Source organism: Leptosomus discolor, chromosome 1 (genome assembly GCF_034619465.1).
Source record: "Leptosomus discolor isolate bLepDis1 chromosome 1, bLepDis1.hap2, whole genome shotgun sequence".
Lineage (NCBI taxonomy): Eukaryota > Metazoa > Chordata > Aves > Leptosomiformes > Leptosomidae > Leptosomus > Leptosomus discolor.
This window is the reverse complement of record NC_141391.1, coordinates 79843389-79868778: the sequence shown is the minus strand read 5'-3', so window position 1 is coordinate 79868778 and position 25390 is coordinate 79843389. Positions and strand designations below refer to the sequence as shown.

The 25390-nt window shown below is 40.1% G+C and overlaps 1 protein-coding gene across 1 annotated transcript in view; it reads left to right on the top strand.

Annotated features, from left to right (window-relative positions):
* Nucleotides 1-19677, top strand: part of PUDP (pseudouridine 5'-phosphatase) — a 67487-nt gene extending 47810 nt beyond the window's left edge. The window contains exon 4 of the mRNA XM_086480682.1: nucleotides 19269-19677. Coding sequence (XP_086336808.1) covers nucleotides 19269-19445 — 177 coding nt within the window. The 3' untranslated portion in view covers nucleotides 19446-19677. The remainder of the gene's footprint in view (nucleotides 1-19268) is intronic.
* Nucleotides 19678-25390: the final 5713 nt, after the last annotated feature.

Sequence of the window (25390 nt, the reverse complement as noted above, 5' to 3'; positions counted from 1 at the left end):
CAGGCTCAATGTCAGTCCAAGGATGAAGAAATCCATCACAGAATGCTGTATTTTAATAAAAGGATTTCAGTTACTCGGCAGTATGAAGACATAATAATGCTTGTGACATGCTGTGCTATATTGCTTTAGGATCAGACTGAACATTGGAATAATAGCAGCATCGAGAAAAAAGAAAAGGTAGGATGTCTGATTTAGGCATCTCTTTTTCTCCTATTGATTTCTATATTTAGTGTATGGTATGCCAGGCCCTAGTTATAAAGACCTGTGAAAGAAACTACTTGGATTCCTGGTCTTGCATGTTAGGAATCAAGCAGCATGTGATGCACAAACTTGCACAGAATTGTATAGATCCTAAGGAAGGTCTGCCGCAGGATGTAGCTGTTAGGTTCTGTGATAAAAGCTCGCCTGCACATCCATGAAAGAGCTCAGAGAGGCAACGGCAAGTGCCCAAATCACCCTGCCTGGCTGCTCCCAGGCCCACCACAGGAGCCATCACCCCATCAGAGGCCCATCTCCACAGCGCCAGGGATCACAGAGACCCAAAGGCAGACGGGAGCCCAGATTAAGGACTCGGAGGGAGGGACAGCCTGTCCGGGCCCTCGTGTTGCTGTTCCAGGAGAGCTATCAGGGTGAATCGATGCTGGATCCCCTTTTGAACTGAGGAGAGATGCTGCCTGGGGCATGGCACACAATATGGGCTGCAGGGGAAGAACATTTTGTGATTGCTCAAGATTTATTACAGAGTAATAGAGGGATAAGGGATAAAAAGGGCTGGATGTGTCTAAATAGGTGACACACTTGTCTGGCCATGCCCTGCTCCTGACCAGCGCAGTCTGTCCTATCTTGTCAAATTCCACTTCTGGCTCTTTTCCTGTCTGAAGGGCATCTGTTCTCTGTGTGTGTGCGTGTGCATGCCTCTGTGTGTGTGTGGCCAGCAACTGGAGTCAGACCCCGAGAGGAGGCCCATGTGTCCGTGGTGCCAGTGGCTGGATTGAGTGAGGGTCTGGTGCCGGTGACTGCGCAAAAACAAGTGCCAGCCGGCAGCGTGGGACCACAGGTCACAGGCGCCTGGCCCTTGCCTCTGAAGTGCTAGTGGCCAGGCTGAGTGCAGGCAAGTGCGTGAGCACCAGTAAAGAGCCAGCTGAACGGGCCTGTGCGTTCATGTGAGTGCTGAGCATAACTGCGTTGGTGTGTGTGGCTAGCCATGTATATATGTATTTATGTATGTGTTTGTGTGCATTGTGCCTCCTGGGAATACATGGTCAGCCTCGCTGCTGTTTGGACCAGGGGGCATGGAGCTGTGTCTGCCTCCTGTCTGCCAGGCTACCAGATTAGGTCCTATTCTCAAAGAGCAGTAATCCGTTCACATTTCGCTCCATAAATGGAGACTAGGTAACCAATTCAGGTGTAGATGTTCCAGGTAGGTATTTTAGTCCTTCTGTTTCAGGCTCCTAATAAAACCCCTCCTTTCTAAACATCTCTCAGAGCCATTTGAGCTCTTCCACCCTAGTTTCCTAGTTTCTACTGTAGGACATACAGCAGACTTACAGTATCGTATCTTCTCCCATATTTTCGGATGTAGTTCTGCTGGGACAAGTCTTGCCCCATTTGTTCACGTCTGGAAACATCACCTTATGCTACCTACTTTCCCCACCCCCACTCGGGAAATGTGATGTCCTCATAGTCTAGATGTAGTCTGAAAGATCAGAAAATGTCTAACGTTAATATTGATTATATTCTCATAGAATCATCTTTGTTTATGGTAGGAAAAATCTTGCAGTTATTCAGGTGTCTGTTGATTTTGCTTTGTATTGCAGAGATGCCAGGAAGTGGAGTGTATGAGAAAGAAAGTATTTCCCTTTGGCCTGGCAGGCAGGGCTTCTTTTAGGTAGTAATTGCTCTAACATGTAGTAGGTACAAAAGGTCAATATGCAGTGTACTGGTACTATTCTAGAAATTATTCTTAGTGCTTTGAGGGACTGAAAACTGAAGCAGAGGAATGCTTAATGATATTTCGTTTAGACTCTTCTGTGGAGTCATTCTGGTTGGAATGAACCTTTCAAAGTAACTGATCCGACCTTCTGAGAGCGGGTCAATGCTAAGTTCAGACCAAGTTGATCTGGGCTTGTCCAGTCAGGTCTTAAAAGCCTCCGAGGCACCATGCAGCTTCTCTGGGCAACGTTTTACAGTGCAAACATTTCTCTCTCTCTCTCTCTCTCTCTCTCTCTCTCTCTCTCTCTCTCTCCCTCTCTCCCCTTCTCTCCTTATATCTAGTCAGGCAGAACCTCTCCTATTTCAATTTAGGCCCATCATCTCATGTTCATACTATGTACCCTGGTAAAGAGGCTGTCTCCATCTTTTCAGTAATGTCCTCAGAGATACTGGGCAGCTGCTCTTTGGCCCTCCTGAAATCTTCTCGGGGGGGCTGAATAAGCCAACCTTTCCTTCAGTATTTCCTCACAGGACAAGTTGGTACAACCCCAGACATCCTGGTGGCCCTCTGCTAGACTTATGATCTTAAAGGTCTTTTCCAACCAAAATGATTCTGTGATTCTTTTTTCCTAATTTTAATGACTAATGAACTTTTCAGATATAATCCTTGCATATTGGAGAATTACGATACTAAACAGTATTAGAATTTCATAGTCAAGCTTCTGCGCAACAGAAACTTATTATTAAATTATGAGCCAAATAGCCTTCCACAATTATTTAGATTTCCTTGGAGTTGTCGCTTTGTTCTGTGTTTTAAAGATTTGAAGAGCATACAGAAAACTGACACTTCTTTTAGCTTTAACTCATGGCTAGGGAGTTGCATAGCACAAAATACACAAAGTAAACATTGAGCTGTGTCCCTCTTCTGTTTCCCCTTCCACCCTCGTCCATATTACCCAAATGTGGGGGCATCTCCTGGGCAGGGGACATCCTCCTTTCAGTTTCATGGCCACCTTTAATTTAAACTATTTCTCATTTCTGTACCCCTGTTTGATTTTGTTTGATACAAGTTACTGGTGCCAAAGTTTTTTTTCAATAGAGGCAGTCACTGTAAAGGTCTGTTTTAATTTCTGACTTTATGCTTTTTATATCTTTGTGTAAATAAGTTTGTCAATATTTCTTTCTGTTTCACTTAGAATTTCTTTTGCTACTATGCCTGCCTTCTTGCTTCAAAGAGAAGAAAAGGGACGCATTATTTAGGGAGAATCTGGATTTTCTGTTTACAGAGCAATAAATGTTCTGAAATGAACCGCAGTTGTATATGTGGTAAAATTGCTTTTGTTTGACAGGTTAATAAATCTCAGTCCAAGGTCTGAATGACTAGAGATATTAACAGCTTGTGTTGCCTGACAAAAACAAACAAACCAGCTGCCTTTTTTGCATTTCTTTATAAATACAGCAAAGGGCTCAGCACTATTCCAGTTGACTGTGGCTCTCATTTTATTTGCAAATGCTTTTATTTATGGGTCTTCTGAAGAGTTTGTTGTGGTTTTTTGTTTGTTTTTTTTATGGAGAGCATAAACCGAAATCCCCTTAATTGGCAAAAAGTTAAAAATGCCATGGTTCATCCACAAGTACACATGCTCATGGTGCAGACAATGCGGTGCCAAACCTTCTGTTGATTTCCTAAGCTTTTGCTAGTATAAATAAGCTTATGAATTTTAGAGAACTTAAATCTATGTTTTCAAACCTACACCTGTGTTGATCTTGGGAATTCATCAGTCTTGTCGCTTTCTTGCACAGAGACATGAGACAAATCTACCCTGTATTCCAACTTCAGTAACAGTGGACTAGAATATATTCTCATGAAAGGCTTCGGAAGTGCTATCGTGAAAGTATTTAGGGCCTGGCTGTTGCTGTCATGATTAATTTAATAAGTGGAGAATTATTTCTTAGTTATTTAGAAACAGATTTTTGGTAGAATGCAGAAGGACACTGGGATTAATAAAAACAAAAATCTGTCTTAATTTTTCCTGTGTGCCTTCTTCAGATTCAGCAACAGTTTCTCATTTGGAAGCAATTAGAGAAAACAATAGGAAACTGGGTACAAATATCAGTGGTACACTGTACTCTTGTCTGTTACGTAAATTCAGTCATGTTGGAGATACTTTAGTATGTATCAGCAATGTCACGTGGAAGTGTGGGATATGAATTGCTGCTTATTTTGCTAAATCTGTTAGGAAGTTTAGCAAGGACCTCACCCACTGCATTTTCCAATTAGATATCATTCAGGCAGGCAAAGTGTCATTGCATACATTTGAATTAGGTTGAACATTTAATAACAATGAAATATAACATAATGTAGAATTTAAGACTACTAACTGGTTTGTCATACCATGTTTGATACTGATATACCAAACATGACTTCCGAAAACATGTTTGATGCTGAGCTGGTGCCACTTTTATACTGAATTGAAAAACAGTTTCAGTTCCTGCTAAATCCCCATCATCCTGAGGGTTTGGTTCAGTCCTGACAGAAGTATTGTGGAAGTCACCTGTTCTCCTCAGCCCTTCCCAAGTTACTATTCTTGACGGTTTACTGCATTTGATGTTAGTTTTATAAATGCATGCAGGTTTATATCTGTATATATAGGGATATATGGAGATACATATTTTAAACTATATAATACTACATATATGCATTTGTATGTAACAAATGTGTCAGATCCAGGAGCCTGATAGCAGTGAGGATGCTGCAGCTCCCTGGCCCCAAATCCAGCCAGTAGCAAGGCTGAGAACATATTTCCAGTAGTCACATGAGCTCACACAGCGTCTATGAGGTGCACGTGCACACATACACGTGCCATCCCCTCAGAGTGGCACATCAGGAAGGCTCAGCACTCACACAAACACAGGGAGCACCAATGGCCTGAGCCTGTTCTCGTTTCTTGACTGATGAGGATGAAGGTCCGTTAGTGCAAAATACATACATATGTGCAATGAGGATCCTACCAGCAGCTGGATTTAGGCACTCAGCTGGCCCCAGATCTCAGTCTCCCCAGTTGTTGGTACCTGGAGGCATGAGCCCCCAAGGCAACAGCCCCATTGTAGCCCTTGGTGCAGATCCTTCTCCCCTTTTCCTTCCTCTCACCCATGCCCATGCAGTGAATGGCTTAGACACAGCCCATCTGGTGGTCCTGGATCCTTGTGCTCTCCCCCATCACCTCCCACGGAGTCTTTCATGCACACCCAGTCTCTCGGACAGCCCTGGATGCCATGGTCTCTACAGCAGCTGGTGAGCGCTGCCTTATGCCTACCCTGTCCCTCCAAGAGCAGCGCTGCCTGTGCTCTCACCCATAGAGGCACACCCGGCTCCCAGGCCACTTAACCTACTTGCCAGCTAGTCCAATGTGCTCTTCACTAGCGCTCGCACACTCACTTGCCCACCCACCCTTGCTGAAGGTACTGCAGTGTGGGCATGTGGGACCCTGGCCCCACAGCAGGGCCGGCGCTGAGACCTCCACGCACGTGTACATGCACAATAGTAAGCCCTTGCCCAGGAAGACTGTCAGAAATGGCGTTTGATTAGAGGAGACAAGATAGGCCGTGCTGGCTGGTCCAGGCACAACCAGGCACATGGATCGATGGCCTCTGCTCACGCCCCACCAACCCCTTCTGTCCTCGTTCCCACAGGGCACCCCGACCCGTGGACCCTCTCCCACTGGTGTGTCCGGGTGGGTCTGGCCCTGCCCAGGGCTCGCAGGGCTGCTGGGGCTCCCCCTGCCCCTGGGCCTCCGACCCCATCGGGCAGCACAGGTATGACCTGCTAGCAGACTGATGGCTGCTCGGGTGGGCCTGGGGGCTGCTGGGCAGGGTGTGATTCAGGCTTCCCCACCGGCCCCTGTTGCTCCTGCCATGCTTCTTCCTGTGTGCAAAGACGAGCACTTCAATCCCATAAACTGACGTGTGTGTGTGTCTGTGCCTGCGTATATATGTGTATTTCTAGGTAGGAAAATGTATAGATTCCTCTCTGTAGAAATATACTTGGCAATTTTAACTGCTCATGCTCCATAGATGCTCTTTGGACTTATTAGTAATGTGATGTTTCATAACCACAGAAGATTTGGAAGGGAAGATTCTTATTAATTAAAAACTGTCTACTTAAGCAGTGCTTCTTTTCTCCAAGGAGAGTAGTTAGGAAGGCACCCAAAACAGGGAGAAAAACTTTTTTGGTTGATAGGGAAGTAGGAGAACATGTGGGAGTGAAGAACCTCAGCTGGCAGCCTGCAGCACTGCCACTGCTAAGCACAGAACATCTGATTGAGGAAAGCACTTAGTGTCATGAGCAACATCTTTGCTCTCCATCTAGATGCAAGATGCTGGTAATCTGAGGAAGCTCAAAATGACAATTGTCACTTGATTTTGTAAGATTTTCTTCTTGTTTCTTTTGGTAACAAAGATAAAACTTGACCTGGTTGAGGCTATAATAACAGTAGTTTTAGATAGAGTAATTGTTTCTTTCTGGTTTTAACCCTTTATCTCTTAATATTCTGTAGATCTACTTGTTAAATTACTACTTTACATATCAATGAGGGACTGTTCTCTATGGCTTTGACAGTATTAAAGTGTTTTTTCAGCAGATGTAGGGTCAATGGAGAAAACAGAAGTGTTATTATCTTTTCTCACGTTGTTTTCCTTGCTAAGACTAGAACTTAAAAAACCTTTGAAGAGTACGAAACAGATGTGTTTAGCTACGCCTTCAAGACCTGCAAACCCAGAACATATATCCCAGAGACAATCTTTATGTATGGATGAGAAATTTCAGTTCTCACTCTTCAGACATATTTGCCATCTGATTTATAAATTTTCTCTATTCCATAATGAATCTTACCTATATCTCACTATAAGTAGTTGAAATCAATTAGTAAAGTTTTTTAATATAACAGAAAGAAAACACGACAACTTCTAATCAGAAAAAAATGGAAGCAAAAATTACTTGAGCTATTTCCTGTATACTGGCTGAATCACGGTGTTTCAGATTCTCTTTTGCTTCTTCACCTGGCAGCCTGTCCTCCTTTTTTTTTTGTAGTCACAGTATATTTTACCTGCTAGCCAGAACATACCTTTCAATGGATTGTGTGGCAGTGATACTTTGTCACCTTGACATACCTGCTGCAGTCTCGTTTCCCCAGGGAATCCTTATATACTGTCTGGGAGCTGAAGCTTCTAAGTTATCAGCAAAATGCTGCTCGTAGCACTCAGCTGCCTGTCAATTCATCCAGATTCTTAGCAATACCTGTCTCAGTGTCTATTTCTGAACTGATCGTGTTGCTGTATTAGAGGTGCTTTCTTTCAGGTCATGTGTTGTGATGGTTAGAGCAATGTAAAATCACTGTTTGTGGTATACCATGGTAGTCTTACTGATATATAAATACACATAATTTCATTTTAAAAAGGAGAAGGGTGGCCTGTGCTTAGGCAGAAATGACTTAGTTGTTTTCCCCAGATAAGTATGTGTCATAAGCTCCTTAACTCTCATTGGTGTGCTTTTTTGTAAGTTGACTGCAAGCATTTGTAGAGAAGGCGATTTGCCATTGACTTAACCATGAAGGAATGTGGCTATGTCACTATTGGGGTGATTGAGACACTTCCTAATGGAGAGTTTTGTAGTCTCATCATAGGTTCTCTAATGGTCAGTTAGCAATATGTTTTGTCTGTGTTTTTTACACATTTGTTATTCGAACCTTTTAATTTAGAAGTTCCATTACAGTGCCACCTGTTTCTGCACCACTGAGTGTGACTGCACACTTTTGAACTGGAAAGAAAAGCAAACTGCTTTCGTACTCCCAGAAAAAAAGATAATTTTGATGGCTGGTGGACACCAAGTTGACCCATGAGCCAGCAATGTGCCATTACAGCAAAGGCAGCTGATGAGGAGGAGTGTGGCCTGCAGGTTGAGGGAGGTGATCCTGCCCTTCTGCTTAGCGCTGGTGAGGCCACACCTGGAGTACTGCATCCAGTTCTTGGATCCCCAGTGTGGGAGGTATATGGACCTACTGGAGGGAGTTCAGCAAAAGACCACGGAGATGATTAAGGGACTGGAGCATCTCTCATATGAGGAAAAGCTCAGCAAGTTGGGACTGTTTAGCTTGCAGAAGAGACGGCTCGGGGGATCTTACTACTGTATGTAAATACCTCAAGGGAGGACGCAAAGAGAACGGAGCCAGGCTTTTTTCAGTGGTGCCCAGAGACAGGACCAGAAGCAATGGGCACAAACTGAAACTCAGAAGGTTCCCTCTGAGCATCAGGAAACACTTTTTTACCATAAGGGTGATGGAGCACTGGCGTGCATTGCCCAGAGAGGTGGTAGAGTCTCCCTCCTTGAAGACACTTAAACACTGTCTGGACCTGGTCCTGGGCAACTGGCTGTAGGTGTCCCTGCTTGAGCAGGGGCCTTGGACCAAGTGATCTCCAGAGGTCCCTTCCAACCTCAGTCATGCTGGGATCCTGTGGTTCTGTGAGTCCATACGAGATTTATGTAGTATTTGCTTATTTTCTGTGTGTCTATGTATATTATGTGTGGGCATCTGTAATCCGTAGCACAGTAGCACAATAACATGGCATCAAGCTTTAGAGTATCGGTTCCATCACTCACAGGGAAATGGACACATTCAGTTTAAATGAGAAATCAACTCTCACCCCTTTTCCAAAAGCTCACTCAAAACTGTTGAAGGTCAGCAAATGCTGTGGATTCGTTGGGTAAGTGGTGATTCTTACTTACAATGTAAAATCATTAGTGTTGGATGAGCAAGTAGTTTTCACTTAAGCATATGGCCTGTTGCGGTGTTTTGAGGACTTTGCCCATGAAAGGTCAATTTACAGGCAGATAAGTGGTAGTTTTTCTTTTAAATTACTCTGCCGTCTGTCAACTTTATACCCTGTTGACATCTGGACATTATTTCTGATGGAAATATACAGATGAGAGGTTTTTTTAGGAAAAATGGTATTAAGAAAAAGCTGATGAGAACCCAGATAATGATAAACTTGTTTGTTTGAAGAACTGAGTACCCAAAAGAAGTTACTTATGGCAGATGTTGTGTGACAAGCATAGTTAGTTGCTGATACCATGACTGGTGTTCCCAAACTAATGTTAATGTTAAGGCAATGTCATGGCTGTGTTGGTTACTAATCTAATATATGTTAAACTGAATAAGCCTTAGGCCACAGAGAAAGATATTGTCTGTATAGAGACCATATATACACCAGCTGTTTACACACATGTTTGCATACACAGAGTTAAATAAGCGTGTTTTTCTATTTTGGTTCATTTTTTACTCTGAAACATTCACTTACATCTTATGTCCCTTATTCCTTTCACTGAAAATGACCTGTTATTCTGCCTGTAAGCATGCTTGAGTCAAAATAAGAACTGATAGCCTTTGGTTGAGGTGACTAGTAGCATTCTCTTATCTGGTAGAGCAGGTCTAATAGAGAAATAGGTACAGCTTGGTAGCCGTGGGTCATGAATGCATTAAAAAAAAAAAAAAAATGTTTCCATGCAGTATTTTAAATCTCTAGATGATATTATTAGGGGAATTGTAATAGAAGTGTTTTGAAATACATTGCAACAGGAGATTGAGACTTAAATAACTTTCTACATGTGAATTCGTTTGAAGAGTCTATTAATTTTCGTATTTATAGAAATATTTGAACTTGGAGTTTACAGTGGAAAGAAACTTCTTAGATTTAATGACTTTTAGATTTAATGATTGGTTCACATAAAACTGCTTGATATTCACTGACTTCCCGTCTTACAGTTTTAATAGCTTACAATACAGTTGAAATACCTGGATAATTATTGCTTCCCTAAAATAAACAAAGCAAGCTGTTAAAAACAAGCTAGAGATTAATGTGAAAGAGATTACTTCTCCACTGAACTCTAACAAAAGGGGTTTTTTACATTTTCTTTTTAACTTTCCTCTTAATAAGTTTTTTTACCAATAATAATTGTATTGATCTAGTTCACCTTGCTGTGCACTTAAAGTTAATCCCTTGTTCAGGGTTAGGAGAGTGCTTTCCATTTAATGAATTCTTTCTCATAATTGATAGTTCAAAAGGGGTATGTCGTACATAGTACATGTGGAAATATGGTGTTTATTATTAATTCTGTTACTTTTGGTGGTAGATTTCATGTTCTTTAGAAATACTGTATTTAGCACACAGAAATAGTTTCTCAGGTAGAGAAAATGTCGTAAGAAATTTTGACTTCTGAGCTGTTTGCCTGCACAGTCAAAGCAGCTTTGCCAACTAAGAGGCTGAGAAATCATCTTTTGAAATCTTGAGAGCAGTTACTTAAGTAGGTCTGATTATCGATGTAATGAGGCTTTTCATTTCAGATGTGATGTTTTTAGATTGCCGTGGCAAAATAAATTTTGGAATTGCAGTGTTCATAGCCGTAATCCCATGCCCACCGTTGTGCTTGTGTTGAAAGAGCAGGTTCTGCAAAACTTTGCATGGCTGTTTTGTGGTTTGACACACACGGTCTGCTTTAGGCAAATGCAGAGCATGCCAGGAATGAGACTGTAGTTTGAAGGGATGAACGCCTCTAGGATTTAAACACTGCCCAGAAAGGAGGATTTATATTCATCTTCAGTCTTCCTGTTCACTCCCAGCTGTTACATGGTTCTCCAGTTTATGAGCCTAATAGGAGAACAGTTTTCTATTAGGATACAGTCTATTCACAGAAGGGCACACAAAGACAACACCCATCCCTAGGAGACAGATGGAAGCATACACTAGTTAACAGGAGATTAAAGAAAGAGAAAGAAGAAACAACCTTTCACTAGCAGTAAACCATTAGTTTGGCTCAGCTACTTTTGAAACTACTTCCTAGGAACAGGTTAGGAGTGATTAGGAGAACATTGTCTAATTTGGTCACTTTCACTTTTGTCTTAAACATGTACATGGAATTTAATCTAATGGTATATTGTGGAAATAGATTAAATTGAAGTTTATATTATCCTTGCATAGCTGTAACAGACTAATTTTATAAGAATTACTGTTAATACTATTCCTATTTTACAAGTTCATATTTTAGTGGAAATACTTTCAATATCAAGGAGTTGTAAAAAAAAAATTGAAGTAATCCTTTTTTAGTAAATGTCCCCCAAAATGATCCAGAATCAAACCTTTGTACTATTGTGTTTCAAAATCTGAACCTTTACGGGTTTTATTACTTTATGATGTTAATTTGTTTCCTTTTCAAAATTATATGTTTATTTCAGATTGTAATGGTTCTTCCTAATGCTAATTAACTTAAGTTTATTCCCCTTCTTTGACTCTTCCATTTTTTTAACCTCTTATAAGGAATGACTCTTTCCAGATCCTACATTTTTAAAAGATTTAGGAGTTGTTCTTGGTTTGGGTTTGTGCTGGAATAAAACCAGCTTTTAGTTTCCTGCTTTCATTCTCTTGTTTTTTGTGAAGCCAGTACTATTAAGTAATTCTTCCAAGATGTCATAAAAATGATTGGGTCTTTTATTGGTTGGTTACAAAAGCCAATTTCCAAAAGGTCTTTAAGATTCGGTTCAGGTGTTTACCCAAATTCAACAAATTAGGAGTTAGTATTTTTTCCATCTTACTTTCTTACTTTGTTGTCCACCTTTCTCTTAGAAAAATCTGTGTTGTGAACAGAGAATTGGCATTTTTAGTACAAGTATTTTTTCCTGTAGTTGAAATATATAGAAAATTATGATTAGAGTTTTTTTTAGTGTTCTGTTTGTTTTAATTAAAGGTGCCAGTTTGTGGCTTCTTACTTGGAGTTTTATGCTATTAATCTTAAATATTCTTTGAAAGATCTTTCAGCTGTTTGACGTTTGAAAGAAAACTGCTTTTCTTCCTCATCATGACGAGTTAGTGTAACACAGCTACATCTCGCCAAGTCACTCCAGACCAGTGACACTGTGCTGTGTACGGTTCAATGAGCAGCTTGTACTGAATACTAAAAAAAGACCTTTTCCATGACTTTTTTCACTCCCAATGAAATCCTGTTTAAAGGTGAATGCCTCTTCTCACCCTTTCTTTCTTTCTTTGCTGAAGACATTAGGAAATGTTTTTATGTCTCAAGCATATGTGGATTGTTATTAACACTTATGTCAAAGATTATACAATAATTAAGGTGATGTTTAGATCACGTTAAGGTACATTTCAATGTGCAGGCCAGTCTTCCTGTGTGGGAAAATAACACTGGTCAAGGAGACATTATACAACAAGAAGAAACTATTGCCAAAAAATTTTGCCACTTGAAAAAACGGAATTGCTCCCTGAGAATCGGTTGCCTTCTGCAGCACCTGCTGAGCTGGTTATAGGCAAGTGGTACTGTCTGGTTACACAGAACAGGCCAGGTCCCTGCCGTGTCAGCCTGCTGCGCTGCGCCTGTGTCTTCATAGACGTTCCCTGGGGCAGAGAGGTCATTACGTTTCTTCAGGAAATACTTTCGATACCTACTTCCAATTTCAGTTTGATACTTAGAATTTGGATTCATCGAAACAGCTCCTCCTTTGGATGTACCTCGTTCGTATCTCTGATGTGTTTGCTCAGGAGGTGGGGCCAGCCTGTTCTCCAGGGTGCGGAGTGATCGTGCCGTAGACAACAGGCACAAGCTGGAACACAAGAAAGTCCTGCTAGAGGCTCGGAAAACCATTTTCACCATAGGGATGGTGAAATATGGGAACAGGTTGCCCAGGAGATATGTGGAATCTGCATCCTTGAAGATACTCACAGCTCACCTGGTCAAGGCCCTGAGCAGCCTGCTCTGGCTGGACATGTGTTGAGTAGGGGTGTTTCTAAATGGCTCCCAGGCATCCCTTCCAGTGTAGATTATCCTATGGTTCCCGAGCTCTGCGTGCAAGGTGCAGTTACTTGAATGTGTTGTGCGTTACATGTCAAGAAACTCAGTGGTTTTAGTAAAGGTGCTTCTGTGTGGAAGGGAAGACAGCACAAATTAACTATTTCATTGCACAGAATTCCTTTTTAGGCCACTTCCAGAGATAAGTGACATAAAACCCCAGCATGTTACGCAGTGTGAGTAGCCTCAGTAGAGAGCATCTTGAATATTTGTCTTGTGTTCTTCGTAAAAGAACAATACTCTTCTATGGCTAATCCAAGCTGCAGTTGATTGAGTTAGATTTCTGCTACCAGGATAATTGGACACTGTTTCAGAAACGCCTGGGAATTTCTTGAGGCCTGTAACACAAATTGCCATACAAAGTTCCCAGTGTGCCGTCCTCTAAACACACAGTCCTCTGTGAAAAGAGTGCTCCAGCCATCCGGAATGATCAGAGTAACCCCGCATGTAAATGTGACCTTCTCCCTGCTTCACAGAGCCGCTGTGTCTGGGTCCGACTGTCACTCACAGAAGCACTTTCTTTCACTTGATTGAGTCTTGAAAACAAGAAATTTGATATTTCTCCTCCTTCTGCCCCATCCAAACCATTTTACTCCTTCTGGCCCACCTTAAGATAATGTCCTGTGAACTGGTTTGTGAGAGAGTAGCTGCTGGTGTGGGCTGAAACGTAAAGTGGCATTTATGCAAGAGCTGGAAATGTAGACTGATCTAATTATGTGCAGAAGTTAACACACTTCCTTTCTTTTTCATTTTTTTAAAATTATGCTGAGTTTTTGCATTTATCTTGTAAGTCTTCTGGTAAATAATTTGATTCTTGTACTGATCTGCCACGTACTCCTAGTAGCAAGTTAATAAACACCTGAATTGAAAAGCGTATGTGCGTATAATGTTCAAACATTTCTTAATATGAATTATTGAATCATGAAGAATGGTGGCTGGTAGTATTCTGGATACTCAGTTCATTTGATTATAAGTTTCCAGCTTGTTTGTTCATTTGTTATAAGGATTTAAAAACATGTTGGCTTACTCCTCATTTCCTTACTGAAACTAAGTAATGGGGCTGTAAACTGCATGACTTTCTTAACCAGCGTATTTATTGTGATTCTGTTATCCCTGGCTAATCAAATTGGCATATGTCCTTAAAATAAAGTGAAGTGTAATTCATTATTGCTACTGAGACTTTTCGCAGCTATTTCTGGAAGGAATGTAAATCCAAAGATTAGGAGAGAACCATTAATCAACTTATTTCATTATTGTTTTTTGTGAATTCTTCAGAGAGTTAACATAGTGGGAGGCCAAAATTGCAAATACTGTAGCTGCTTAAAATGCATTTATTCAATAACGTTTAAGTGGTGGTAAATGGGTCACCCAGAAATACATTTTCCCCTTGTTCCTAGATACTTTCTATATCAAAGCATAGGCAAAAAGAAAACACAAGTTACCTAAAAAATACCCCAGCATCTGTGTTATGACATGTTAGTGAAGTTGTTGGTGTTTCTTCTCTCTTTTTGTGAATTTCCACCACCTCCCATAAATTATAAACAGCATCTTTTCAGCATCCCAGCATTTTGTAAGGGATATAGATGAGTCTGTGTTATATTCTGAATGTTATGCTTCTTAAAAATTCCTGGGTCACTCACTAATAACACAGTCGGTCAGTAGTGGAATTATTTTGAAAATCTGAAAAAAAAAGACTCAGCAAGAAAAAAAGAGATAAAAGTTATTGAACAAAACAAAACCCATGATTGCAGTAGTAGTATCCTTCAGACTGGTAATTTGTTTCTTTGATTTTACTTAGTTTTGAATTATGACCACAGAGTATGAGCTAGTTTTCCACAGTGAAGAATGTAAAAATACTTTTGGAAGTGAACAGTCAACAAGTTACCTATAGAAATGAAAAGCCTGACCACCTTCTGGTTTCCAGAGATGAACCATGTCGTTCTGAAATCGATGTGAGCTGGCTGGACTTGGTGGATTCTGCCTGCAGCCTGTTTTGGGGCCCATTGAAAGCAATGAGGATTTTTTAGGTGATAGGATGGAATTTTAATTAGGTCTTAAATGCTTATAGAAGGCTGCATTTTGCATGTATACGTAAATTAATGTATAAGGTTACTAAATGTTTCCTGTGTGCAAATTTTGCAAAAACCACATCACGCTTTTGACCAGTTGATTTCATCATGAAGGAGAAAAATCACTGATAAGTAAAGAAGTTACAGAAGTATAATATTCAATCCATAGGAAGCCTCAAACATAATAGATCACATTCTGATACCAAACGTTTCTGTGTCATTTGAGGACAGAAGATACAATAATCTTCTGCTGTCTCTTCTCACCAAGCACAGGAAGAGGCTGGTCCTATTCAGAATTTTGAGAATGAACATAGGGGTAACCTCTCAGAGGTCTTGCCAGCCCTTTTTGAAACTGTGAGTTGAAACCTCAAAATTCCGCTGTTTTACCTTTTTGCTTTCATTCAGCAGGAGCGAAAAATAAAATTTAACATTCTTTATTTTTTAACCACTTTTGTCCCCAGAATGCGTTTTGATTTTTTTTGCTTGGTTTAGGTTTTTTTTAAGTCAGAGTGCATACATGCAGTGGTTTTGAAATGAGGTTGTGTGCATGGTGGGAGAGTCGTTCTGTCAGTAGTTCCTCAGAAGGCAGGGTAGTTTTAACTTAGTTCTGTGTATGACTCAAGAGGATGAAGGGGTTTTTTTAAAGTATATTTTGCCCAGTGAAAGACTTAACCGTGTTGGCTTCAGTTTGAGCAGACCACAAGGTAAATGTTATAGTGATAACAGGAAAAAAAAAAAAAAAAAATTGTAAGTTTAATATTTTTTCATTAATTCCGTAGTAGCTGTTTCCCATGGAGCATATGGGGAATACAGTGTAAAAATAATAATATATTACAAGAAAAATTTTTGGGAAGAAAAGAATTAACAAATACTCAGTGCCTTTTCTTCTCACTCCTTTTATCAAAGGGAATTAAATACTCTATACTCTTACCAGTGAGACTGGTTCAAAGACAGAGTGCTAAAATGTGTGATTTAGTCTCCATGTCTCCAAACGTTTTCACTGAGATTAAAGGCCTAACCAGACCAACCCAGAACCAGCAAATGGGAGATTTTTCTGATACAATATGAAAGAATTTGACGCTATATTTACCCATTTTAAAGATTATGAAAATTTTCTTTTCATTCTTTCTTTATAGAATAGATGGTAGTGTTTCATTTGAAGATGAGTTCTAGTGTATAAATTACACTATCTTTAGTCCCACCCTTCATTCTGTTTTAGAGTTTATATAGTAGTGCCATATGTGGTCAAGGATATTTGTTTGATAAGCACTCCCTGTGTATATATATTATTATCACAGGTTTTTCAAAATCTTTGTTTCAAAACTGATTTTAATATTTTATCCTTCCAGACTTCTTGGTTATCACTAACAGCAATAACACTTTTGGATATCCCTGTTCATTATGTAAATATTCCATCCAGACATTTACAGTATATAGGTTGGAGAGGGCCTGCTGTATATACCAAGGGTCTAACTAACACTCTTTTCTTATGTTCTTAAATTTCCTGTAGGAAGATGAGATAATGAGGTGCTGCAGGATTTTATTATTTTTTCCTTCGGTTAAGTGATTAATTTTTCTTTTTCTAGATTCATAGAGTGAAATATAAATTAGTATGCTTTTCTACTTTACTTTTTAAAGCATCTAGTTCATTCCAAAGTGAAAACTGTCCTATATTAGTATGACCTTTTGAGAGATCTCATAGCAGTAGTATCGATCAGTGACATAGGTTTTAGAAATAATGCAGAGAAGCAGCCAGAATCTCAGCTGAAGTCTGTATAAATCTCATCTGTCTCTCTCAGTTGGAGTGATGCTGATGTTGCAATACTTAGGCAAAATAGGGAAGAACTTGGCTGCTTTCATATCTCTAAATTTAGTATGTGGGTGGGCCAGGACAGTGAACAGTTTAGAGCATCTCTGTGCAGCAAAGTTAATAAATCCATTTTGTATGTGAACCTCTGTAAACCCTTCGTCATCCATTAAAAATTTTGCTGTGCTGTTGACAATAAGTGTCAGTAGCAAGAAAGACTGGAGGAAGACCTGGTATACTTCTTTCCTGTAACATTAAAGCCACTGTAATTATGGGTCATTTGCCTGGCTTCTTTGGTAATTAAGAGCTTTAATTGCTTCTAGTTCCAGGGAATTAGTTAAGCTATTCATTATGCATATTGCCTTCCATAATCATCGGCTCCTCTCGTACAGTAAACTTAGTGGCATCATGGAAGTCAATTAGGTCTTTCAAGGCAGAGCAGTGAAGTACATCTCTTTGTATGGGCTGGATTAGAAAAGGTTTCTGAAAGGCCCAGATAATGCTGTTCTGTGCAACATTTAAGCTTACTCTTTAAAAGGCAAAGCCTGTCAGGGTTTCGTTTACTGTCCTCAGAGTCCTCAGAGTGCCTAGGGTCACAAACTTAAGATATTGTTAAGAACAAAACCTATAGGCAGAACCATGCTTCTGTTCTAATAGCAATTGTTCCAAGCTTTGCAGTATCAGCTGGTTACATATTTGTAGTTAGTAATAATGTTCAACGTTTGAAAATGTCTGTCGTGGTTTAACCCCAGCCGGCAGCTCGGCCCCACCCAGCCACTCACTCACTCTCCACCAGTGGGATGTGGGAGAGAATCAGAAGTGAAAAAACTCGTGGATTGAGAAAAAGACCGTTTAATTGGTAAAGCAAAAGTGAAGCAAAACAAGGCATTCGTTCACTGCTTCCCGTGGGCAGGCAGGAGTTCAGCCATCTCCAGGACAGCAGGGCTCCATCATGCATAACGGTGACTTGGGAGGACAGACACCATCACTCCGAGTGTCCCCCCCCTTCCTTCTTCCCCCAGCTTTATGTGCTGAGCATGACATCATACAGTATGGGACATCCCTCTGGTCAGTGGGGATCAGCTGTCCCAGCTGTGTCCCCTGCCAACTCCTTGTGCATCCCCAGCCTGCTCACTGGTGAGGCAGGGTGAGGAGCAGAAAAGGCCTTGACTCTGTGCAAGCCCTGCTCAGCAATAGCTGAAGCATCCCTGTGTTATCAGCGCCGTTTCCAGCACAAATCCAGTCTGGACTCAGTCAAAAAGTTAAACTAAGTTTAGCAAGTCATTACTCTTACCCATTTGGTATTAGTTGCCACAGTCTATTGTGAAGAAAAGGATAAGAAAATCCATCCTGGGTATGTAGGAAGGGATTTGGTAGATCGATAATGACTGTAGAGAAGGGCTTAATGCATGAGAGAGAAATTTGTGATAAGGCAGAGTTGCAGTGTCTGAAGAGTGTGGGGAAAATTGCACTAACCATCCCAACTTCTGTGTTGAATTACTGAAATTACTTTTGGCAGTAATTTTGATATTAGTATTAGTAGCAGTGCTAATAATACTGATAACGAGTGCAGTCTGAACTGCAGAAGTGTTAGAAACCACTTGTCAGTGTAGGTCAGAATTTTTGGATGGTTGGATGCTAAAGGTTGCTTTAGGTTGTCTGTGACCAAAAATTCAAATTCAGGACTGAGTAATGTCAGGAAGAGATGCTTCATTACATACATTCTGGAATGAACTCCAGAAGCGTTATCTTTTATTATATAAAAGCTCAGACTACATGATTTGTTATATATTTATTTATGTTATATATTTATTATTCAATATTCTGATGTTAGATTACAAAATTCACATAAAGAGTGTATTGATTATTTTTAACAACTTTGCTTCCAGACGGCGATCTTGAATGATTGTGACTATTGTAAGACATGGAACTTTTACCTGACTAAATCTCTTCTCTAAAAGTAACTTTCCAATATAATTGCTGATTTTCTTTCTTACTGTTCCTTTGGAAGAATTAAGTAATTAGAGCATGAATTCGACAGCACTCTGCCGACAAGTGAGGGCTGTGCTGCCCTCCACTCATCCAAAGGCCCAGTATTGACCTAAGTAGTGTAGTCTTCCCCTTCTCGTCTATGTAGGAAATGTCACACCTGTAACTGAAATGGCTTTTGCCATTTTGCAGGTTGTAAAGTTGGTCTTGAAGAGTTAAATTGCCTGCTTATAAAGGTATTTAAGCAGTTGCTTAACTTTAAGCTTGTGCTTAAACCCATCCCTATAAAACAAATCACTTAGGAACATCTGGATAACCAGTTGCTGGGATTTAAGTACATGTGTTGATGTTTTTTTGAATTTAAATGAATTTAAGGTTAATTGCCATGCAGATGTTTGAATTGAGAGGTTTGCCCGTGTTCTAATTAGGGGTGTCTAAGACAGGAATTGAATTTAGCTTTCCTACTAAGTTTTATTCAGGATCATTCGCTTTTTTAAAATGAAAGATTAAAAGTTCATAGTAACATTATTCTTTAATTTTTTCCCCACACCTCCTTGTTTTTCAGTGTCTTGTATTTGAAGATTCACCGCTTGGAGTCAAAGGAGCCCTGGCAGCAGGAATGCAAGTGGTTATGATTCCAGATGAAAAATTAAATCCAGATCTTAAAAAGGAGGCAACACTGCTGCTGAACTCCATGGAGGATTTCAAACCAGAACTGTTTGGTTTACCAGCATATGATTAATTTCTAATATCTATGAACATTCACTTGACTGGAAATCGGGAAAGTATAATGAAATTTTTTTACCGTTTTATGATTGTTTTGCATCTTTTCCTCTCTTCCTCAAAACTAGACCATAGAAATCCTGTTAACATCAAGTCTTCCACACAGTACCTTCAAAAACTGACTGGAATGTTCATGATTTGTCTTCATGATTAATGCTAAATTAAAGCAGTATTTCATCTTGTGAAGTGAATCCAGCCTTGTTCTCTGCGCATCATAATGTTTCCTGGTATGGTGAGTTGACCCTGGCTGGATGCCAGGTACCCACCAAGCCACTGTATTACTCCCATCCTCAACAGGACAGGGGAGAGAAAATACAATGAAAGGCATAAGGACGGGGAGATCACTCACCAGTTGCCATCACAAGCAAAACAAACTCGTCTTGAGAAAATCAGTTTATTACCAATCAAATCAGAGTAGGACAATGAGAAATAAAACTAAATCTTAAAACACCTTCCCCCAGCTCCTCCCTTCTTCCCAGGCTCAATGTCACTCCTGATTTCTCTACCTCCTCCCTTACCAGTGGAACAGGGGGACAGGGAATGGGGGTTGTCATCACACGTTGTTTCTGCCGCTTCTTCCTTCTCAGGGGGAGGACTCCTCACACTCTTCCCCTGCTCCAGCCTGGGGTCCCTCCCACGGGAGACAGTCCTTAATGAACTTCTCCAACGCAAGTCCTTCCCACGGGACTGCAGTTCTTCACGAGCTGCTCCAGCGTGGGTCCCCCATGGGGTCACAAATCCTGCCAGCAAACCTGCTCCAGCGTGGGCTTCTCTCTCCATGGGTCCACAGGTCCTGGCAGGAACCTGCTTCAGCGTCGGCTTCCCATGGGGTCACAGCCTCCTTCAGGCACCCATCTGCTCCGTGGACTGCAGGCGGATGTCTGCTCCACCATTAACTTCCGTGGGCTGCAGGGACACAGCCTGCCTCACCGTGGTCTTCACCACAGGTTGCAGGGGAATTTCGGTGCCTGGAGCACCTCCTCCCCCTCCTTCTTCACTGTCCTTGGTGTCTGCAGGGCTGTTTCTCTCACATATTCTCACTCCTCTCTCCAGCTGCAGTTTCTATCATGCATGGTATTTTCTCCCCTTTCTTAAACACATTATTCCAGAGGCGCTACCACCACCACTGATGGGCTCAGCCTTGGCCAGCGGCAGGTCTGTCTTGGAGCCAGCTGGCACTGGCTGTATCGGACATCGGGGAAGCTTCTAGCAGCTTCCCACAGAAGCCACTCCTGTAGCCCCCCCGGCTACCAAAACCTTACCACACAACCCCAATACAGGGAATATTATGAATCTATTTAGACAATTTATTGTAAATGCATTGGAAGCGTCTTGTTCTGTTTCCACTTGAATGACTTACTGTTTAGATCTTAACCAGAAATCCGTTCTGGATTGGCTTTTATCACATTACATTGGTTTTGATACAGTTATTGCTATCAACATGTTTATCCATTTCCTCATCCTGTACTTGCGCATCTATTCCCCTTTGTATCATGTTATAATTTTTTTTGGCAGTTATTTGCAGGGTTTTTGTTGTACTTTTTGAGTTTTCTTATTTTGTTTACTTGTTGAGTGTTGAATGAGACTAATTCCAGGGGTCCCTTGCAAGCTCCATTATTCTATGATTCTGTCATTATCTTTTTTGGCATGGTGATTGCCTGCTAGGAGCTGTACAAGGGTTTGTGATCCTACAGTTTAACCAGAATGCTTTGCATCTTCCTTCTTTAATTTCCTTATATTCTTCTCATTTTCATGTTACCATGTAGCCTTCCCTTTCAATCTTGTGAAATTAATCCATCATGTCTCCCCGCTTCAATTCTGATAAAACTATAGCTTTAAGTCCTTCATATCCAAATAGCTTTCTGTAGGCCATCCTTCCTTTTCCATTCTTGCCTCTTTCTGGAGCCCTTTTTTTGCCAAGTTCCCTACAGAGAGTTTTGCTGTCTGTTTTTAAAAACCAGAAATTGTAGTTTTGATTTATTTAAATAGTTCAGATTCATTTTCCTGGCTACAACGATTTCCACAAAATGTTTATGTTTTAGTTTGCCCTTCTAACTTCTGTCTCTTTCTGGCACGTGATCAGGACAAGGGTAAGGGTCTCTATAGAAAATGCTAGATATATAGGCAGGTTTTGGTGGAATCCATGAGCATATGTATGACATGGGAAGCAATGGCTTTTACTTTGTCTAAATAAAGCTATTTTATGCAAAGTTTATGACTGTTTTAGAAAATGAATGATTTTATTCAGCAAAATTTCTAACTGAGTGTCTATAAGGTACTCCAGAATCTTGGTAAAATATCCAACTCCATAAAGACAAGGAGCGTGAAATATGTCAAATAAGAGAATTTCCGTGTTATGAGAAGTCTTCTCTGACCTAATTTTTGTTTAATGTCATCTGCTTATCTATGATATTCCTCACAAAAATCTTTTCTAGGCGTTTCTGATGTTTAACTGTGTTAGGTTTAAGGTTTTTTCATCTGGAACAAAAATTAATGAATCATAGACCCTTCAGTATTCAGGGTGAGTTTCCTCCTGGATTTAAAAAAACCCACAAACTTGAACATCTTTTATGTAGACTGTTACTATTTTCTGTTACTGTAGTTTGTTCATACCTCAAAAAATTAAGAAAACTTTATTCCATGTGGTCAGTCAAATATGACCTAGATGATACCAGAAAATTTTTAGTACATATAGTATAATGGTTTGCAGTTAAATGCTTTTTCACCTAAGGATCTGGAAGCATTTTTTTGAAAAAGGGGTAAATACTGTTTCAGTGTGGGTATTTTGCCTATTCTGTTATTTCTTTAGGCCCACAGATGTTGCAGCCATTAGTGTTTGTACAGTGACAACAACCAGTCCCATCCAATACAAATTCCGTTTCTGGTCTTTCCAGACAAGATAACAGAAATATTGCTGTATAATTCCTCCTTTGACTTTCGTTACATAACACAAAGTGTTACTATAGAGCAATAATTCTGAGCTTTCAAGTGTAAAACAGGTGCCTGTTGGGATCCCCTTCGTTCATAATTACTGAATTCCAACAGGGAAGTTACTAGGTAGAACAAGCTTTAATAAGCTGTAATTAGTAACTTTTTCAAAATTTTGCATATATTTAATTTAACTGAGGAGTTTTACAAATAATGAAAATGAAGCACATCTCATTTACAGTTTACTTCGAAGGAACTGTCATCAAAGTCTTGAATTTTCTTTTTAAAGATCTTGACCATCTTGACCATCATGTTGAGATCAGCATATCCTGCAATTCTCGTTTAATGGCCTTATCTTTTGCTGAGGATTAATAGTCAGAAAAATGTCACTTCTTAACTCGTCAGTAAATCCTATCCCATACAATTATTCTTCCATGCATTTAGTATCCCACCTGACGGGTGTTAGTGAGATTATTGCCCTGAACTGAAATCTGTGAACCTGGGCCATACCGTATAACCTTCCCCTCCTTTTAGGAAAATTCCATGTACTTTACTGTGTGCTATTGGCCAGCTTCGGGGTCCTGTGCTGAGCCATTTGACTGTTATTAAAGTATTGGTGTTGTGGTTAGCTTTTCTCTTGACTGAATGAGAAATCAGAAGGGTACACAGAATTAAATTCTTCATCTACAGTAATCTTAAAAATCCTGTCAGCTCCATCATATGCAAGGTGGATGTTTGTGTCAGCAGTAGGTGATTGTTGCCTGCCTGATTAACCATATGCCAAATATCAACATATGTTTTTATCTATTTCTTTACCCACTTTTTGGTTGGATTTGTGGCTCTGTAGCTCGATCATCTCAACAACATCTGTTCAGAAAAGAAAAAAAAAAGGATTAAAAACTTGGATCCCTTCCCTCCCTTCCATCTGCTGCTTTCCAGATGAAGTCCTGCTCTGACTGCACTAAAAAAATCCATACCAGATCCTGGCTACAGATCATGAAGACATGTGAGCAATCAGGACATTCGAATGCTCCATCTGTGTTTGTATGAAGAGGGCTGTTAAAAACTAATCCAAAACTTCTATCCTCTAACTCAGCAAGCACACTTCAATCCCAACAAATACTTAAGTGCATGCTTACTTCATTTTTATTAAGCATAGGAAGTAAGCACCAGCTTAATTTTAAGGATACATTTAGTTTTATTTGGCTTAATATAGAATGTGTGCTTCAGGCAAATCCTGAGGAGAATTCCATCCTCTACAAAATAAAGGCAAAACTTCACCACTAATTTTTTACCATTGGAAAATAGGACAAGTGCAGCAAGATGGAGCTAAATTCAGCCATAAAATACTTTTTAAAAAAAAAAGAAAAAAGCAAGTTAGTGATGTGTGAAGTGTTGTACTGGAACTTAAACTCCTTTCTGCCTCACAAATGAATTATGTTTAACATTGTACTTAAACTCCAGTGTGATTAATCTTGGTAGAATTGCCAGGCTGCAAAGATACACATCAACAGAAGTTTCATTGAATATATTCAGGTGAAAATTCATTGCATTGGAACAGGGTTAATTTCAAAATGCAGTCTGACTTCTGTGAAGCTTGGCATTTGCATTCTACAAATAAAGATGAAAAAAAAACGCTGAGATGTTCACTCCTCATTTGGATTAGATATCTTTCTATAGAATGCTATAGTTAAACCATAGAAACCTCTGCCCGGAATCAAACTTGTATTGCATATGTTCCAAAAAATGTCTTCAGCAGAAGGCAAACTAGATAAATTCGAAAAAAATTGCAAGGAACTTCATAGTAAGAAGAAATGAATTTATTTTCCACTGCATTAAAAGTCATCCATACCTTTAACAATGAGAGGACGAAGCTTGAAATTTTCTGCTTTATTACTAGCTCTAGATACTGATTATTCATATGGAAATCCACGTTGTTTTCTTTTATCTTGACAAATTTAGACACCGAAAACACTAGCTAGGCCCTAAATCCCACAATTCCATGGGCCATATGAAAAATTTTAGTATTAGAATAATACTAAATGAAATTTAAAAAATAGAAACGTTTTTTCTAATTAATTTGTTTGCATTTGTTTGTTTCTAATTTACCACTTTATAACTTCCCTGAACTTCCTGTGTTTTGACATTGAGAGGGTAGCACTGTTATTTTTGCCAAATTAGCAGAAGTAAATGGAAAGACTGGAGTGGAGGAAAAAGAGCTCTCTCAGAACACTTCTCTGTCCCAAGAGAAACATGACCGTCATCAACACTTTATGTTAACCTTTCCTTTGTCTCACACTTCATAAATTGCGGGTCTAAGCGCCTTATGAAAGTGGAGAACAGGAGAAGGGACAAGAACTCAGACTGAAGCCCGTATCAGAACTTCCAAGAGCTGAGGAGCCGACTCTGGCGGCAGGGCTCACTGAGCGTGCCGGTGGCTGTGTCCGCACCAGGTAGCTCAGTACAAGGAAAAAACGGATTTTAGAGAGCAGGACGTAGCATGGGAAAGGCTGTTGGTCTCTTCTGTTCCTCAGCCCTTTGACCTATGGGCTCTAAGCCATTTTATTGAAAATGTTAGGAGTTGGCTCACTCTCATGATTAAAACAAGCCTCAGCGAGGAGAAAGCATTTCAGCTCTCACCCCTCTCTCTGCAGCTTTTTTTTCCCCAGAATATCTGCAATATGAAAATGGAACATGAAGTGAAATATTAACAGGATCACTGTCAATATCCAAGGTTTCTTTGATTCAAAAAAATAGCAGAGGGCATTATTTAATGGAGAAAACCATAATATCATTCAATAGTGTACCTTGTGAAATGTCTTTTTTGCTGTAGCACAGTGTCATTTCAGCAAACAGTAGTTTTATCACACGTGAATATTTCACACATTTAACCTGATGCAAAATATCCATAGAGACGTGGATGTCATAAGCCAGTTTTAAGTAGGGAGAGCACAGTTTTCATTGCAGTACCAAAAA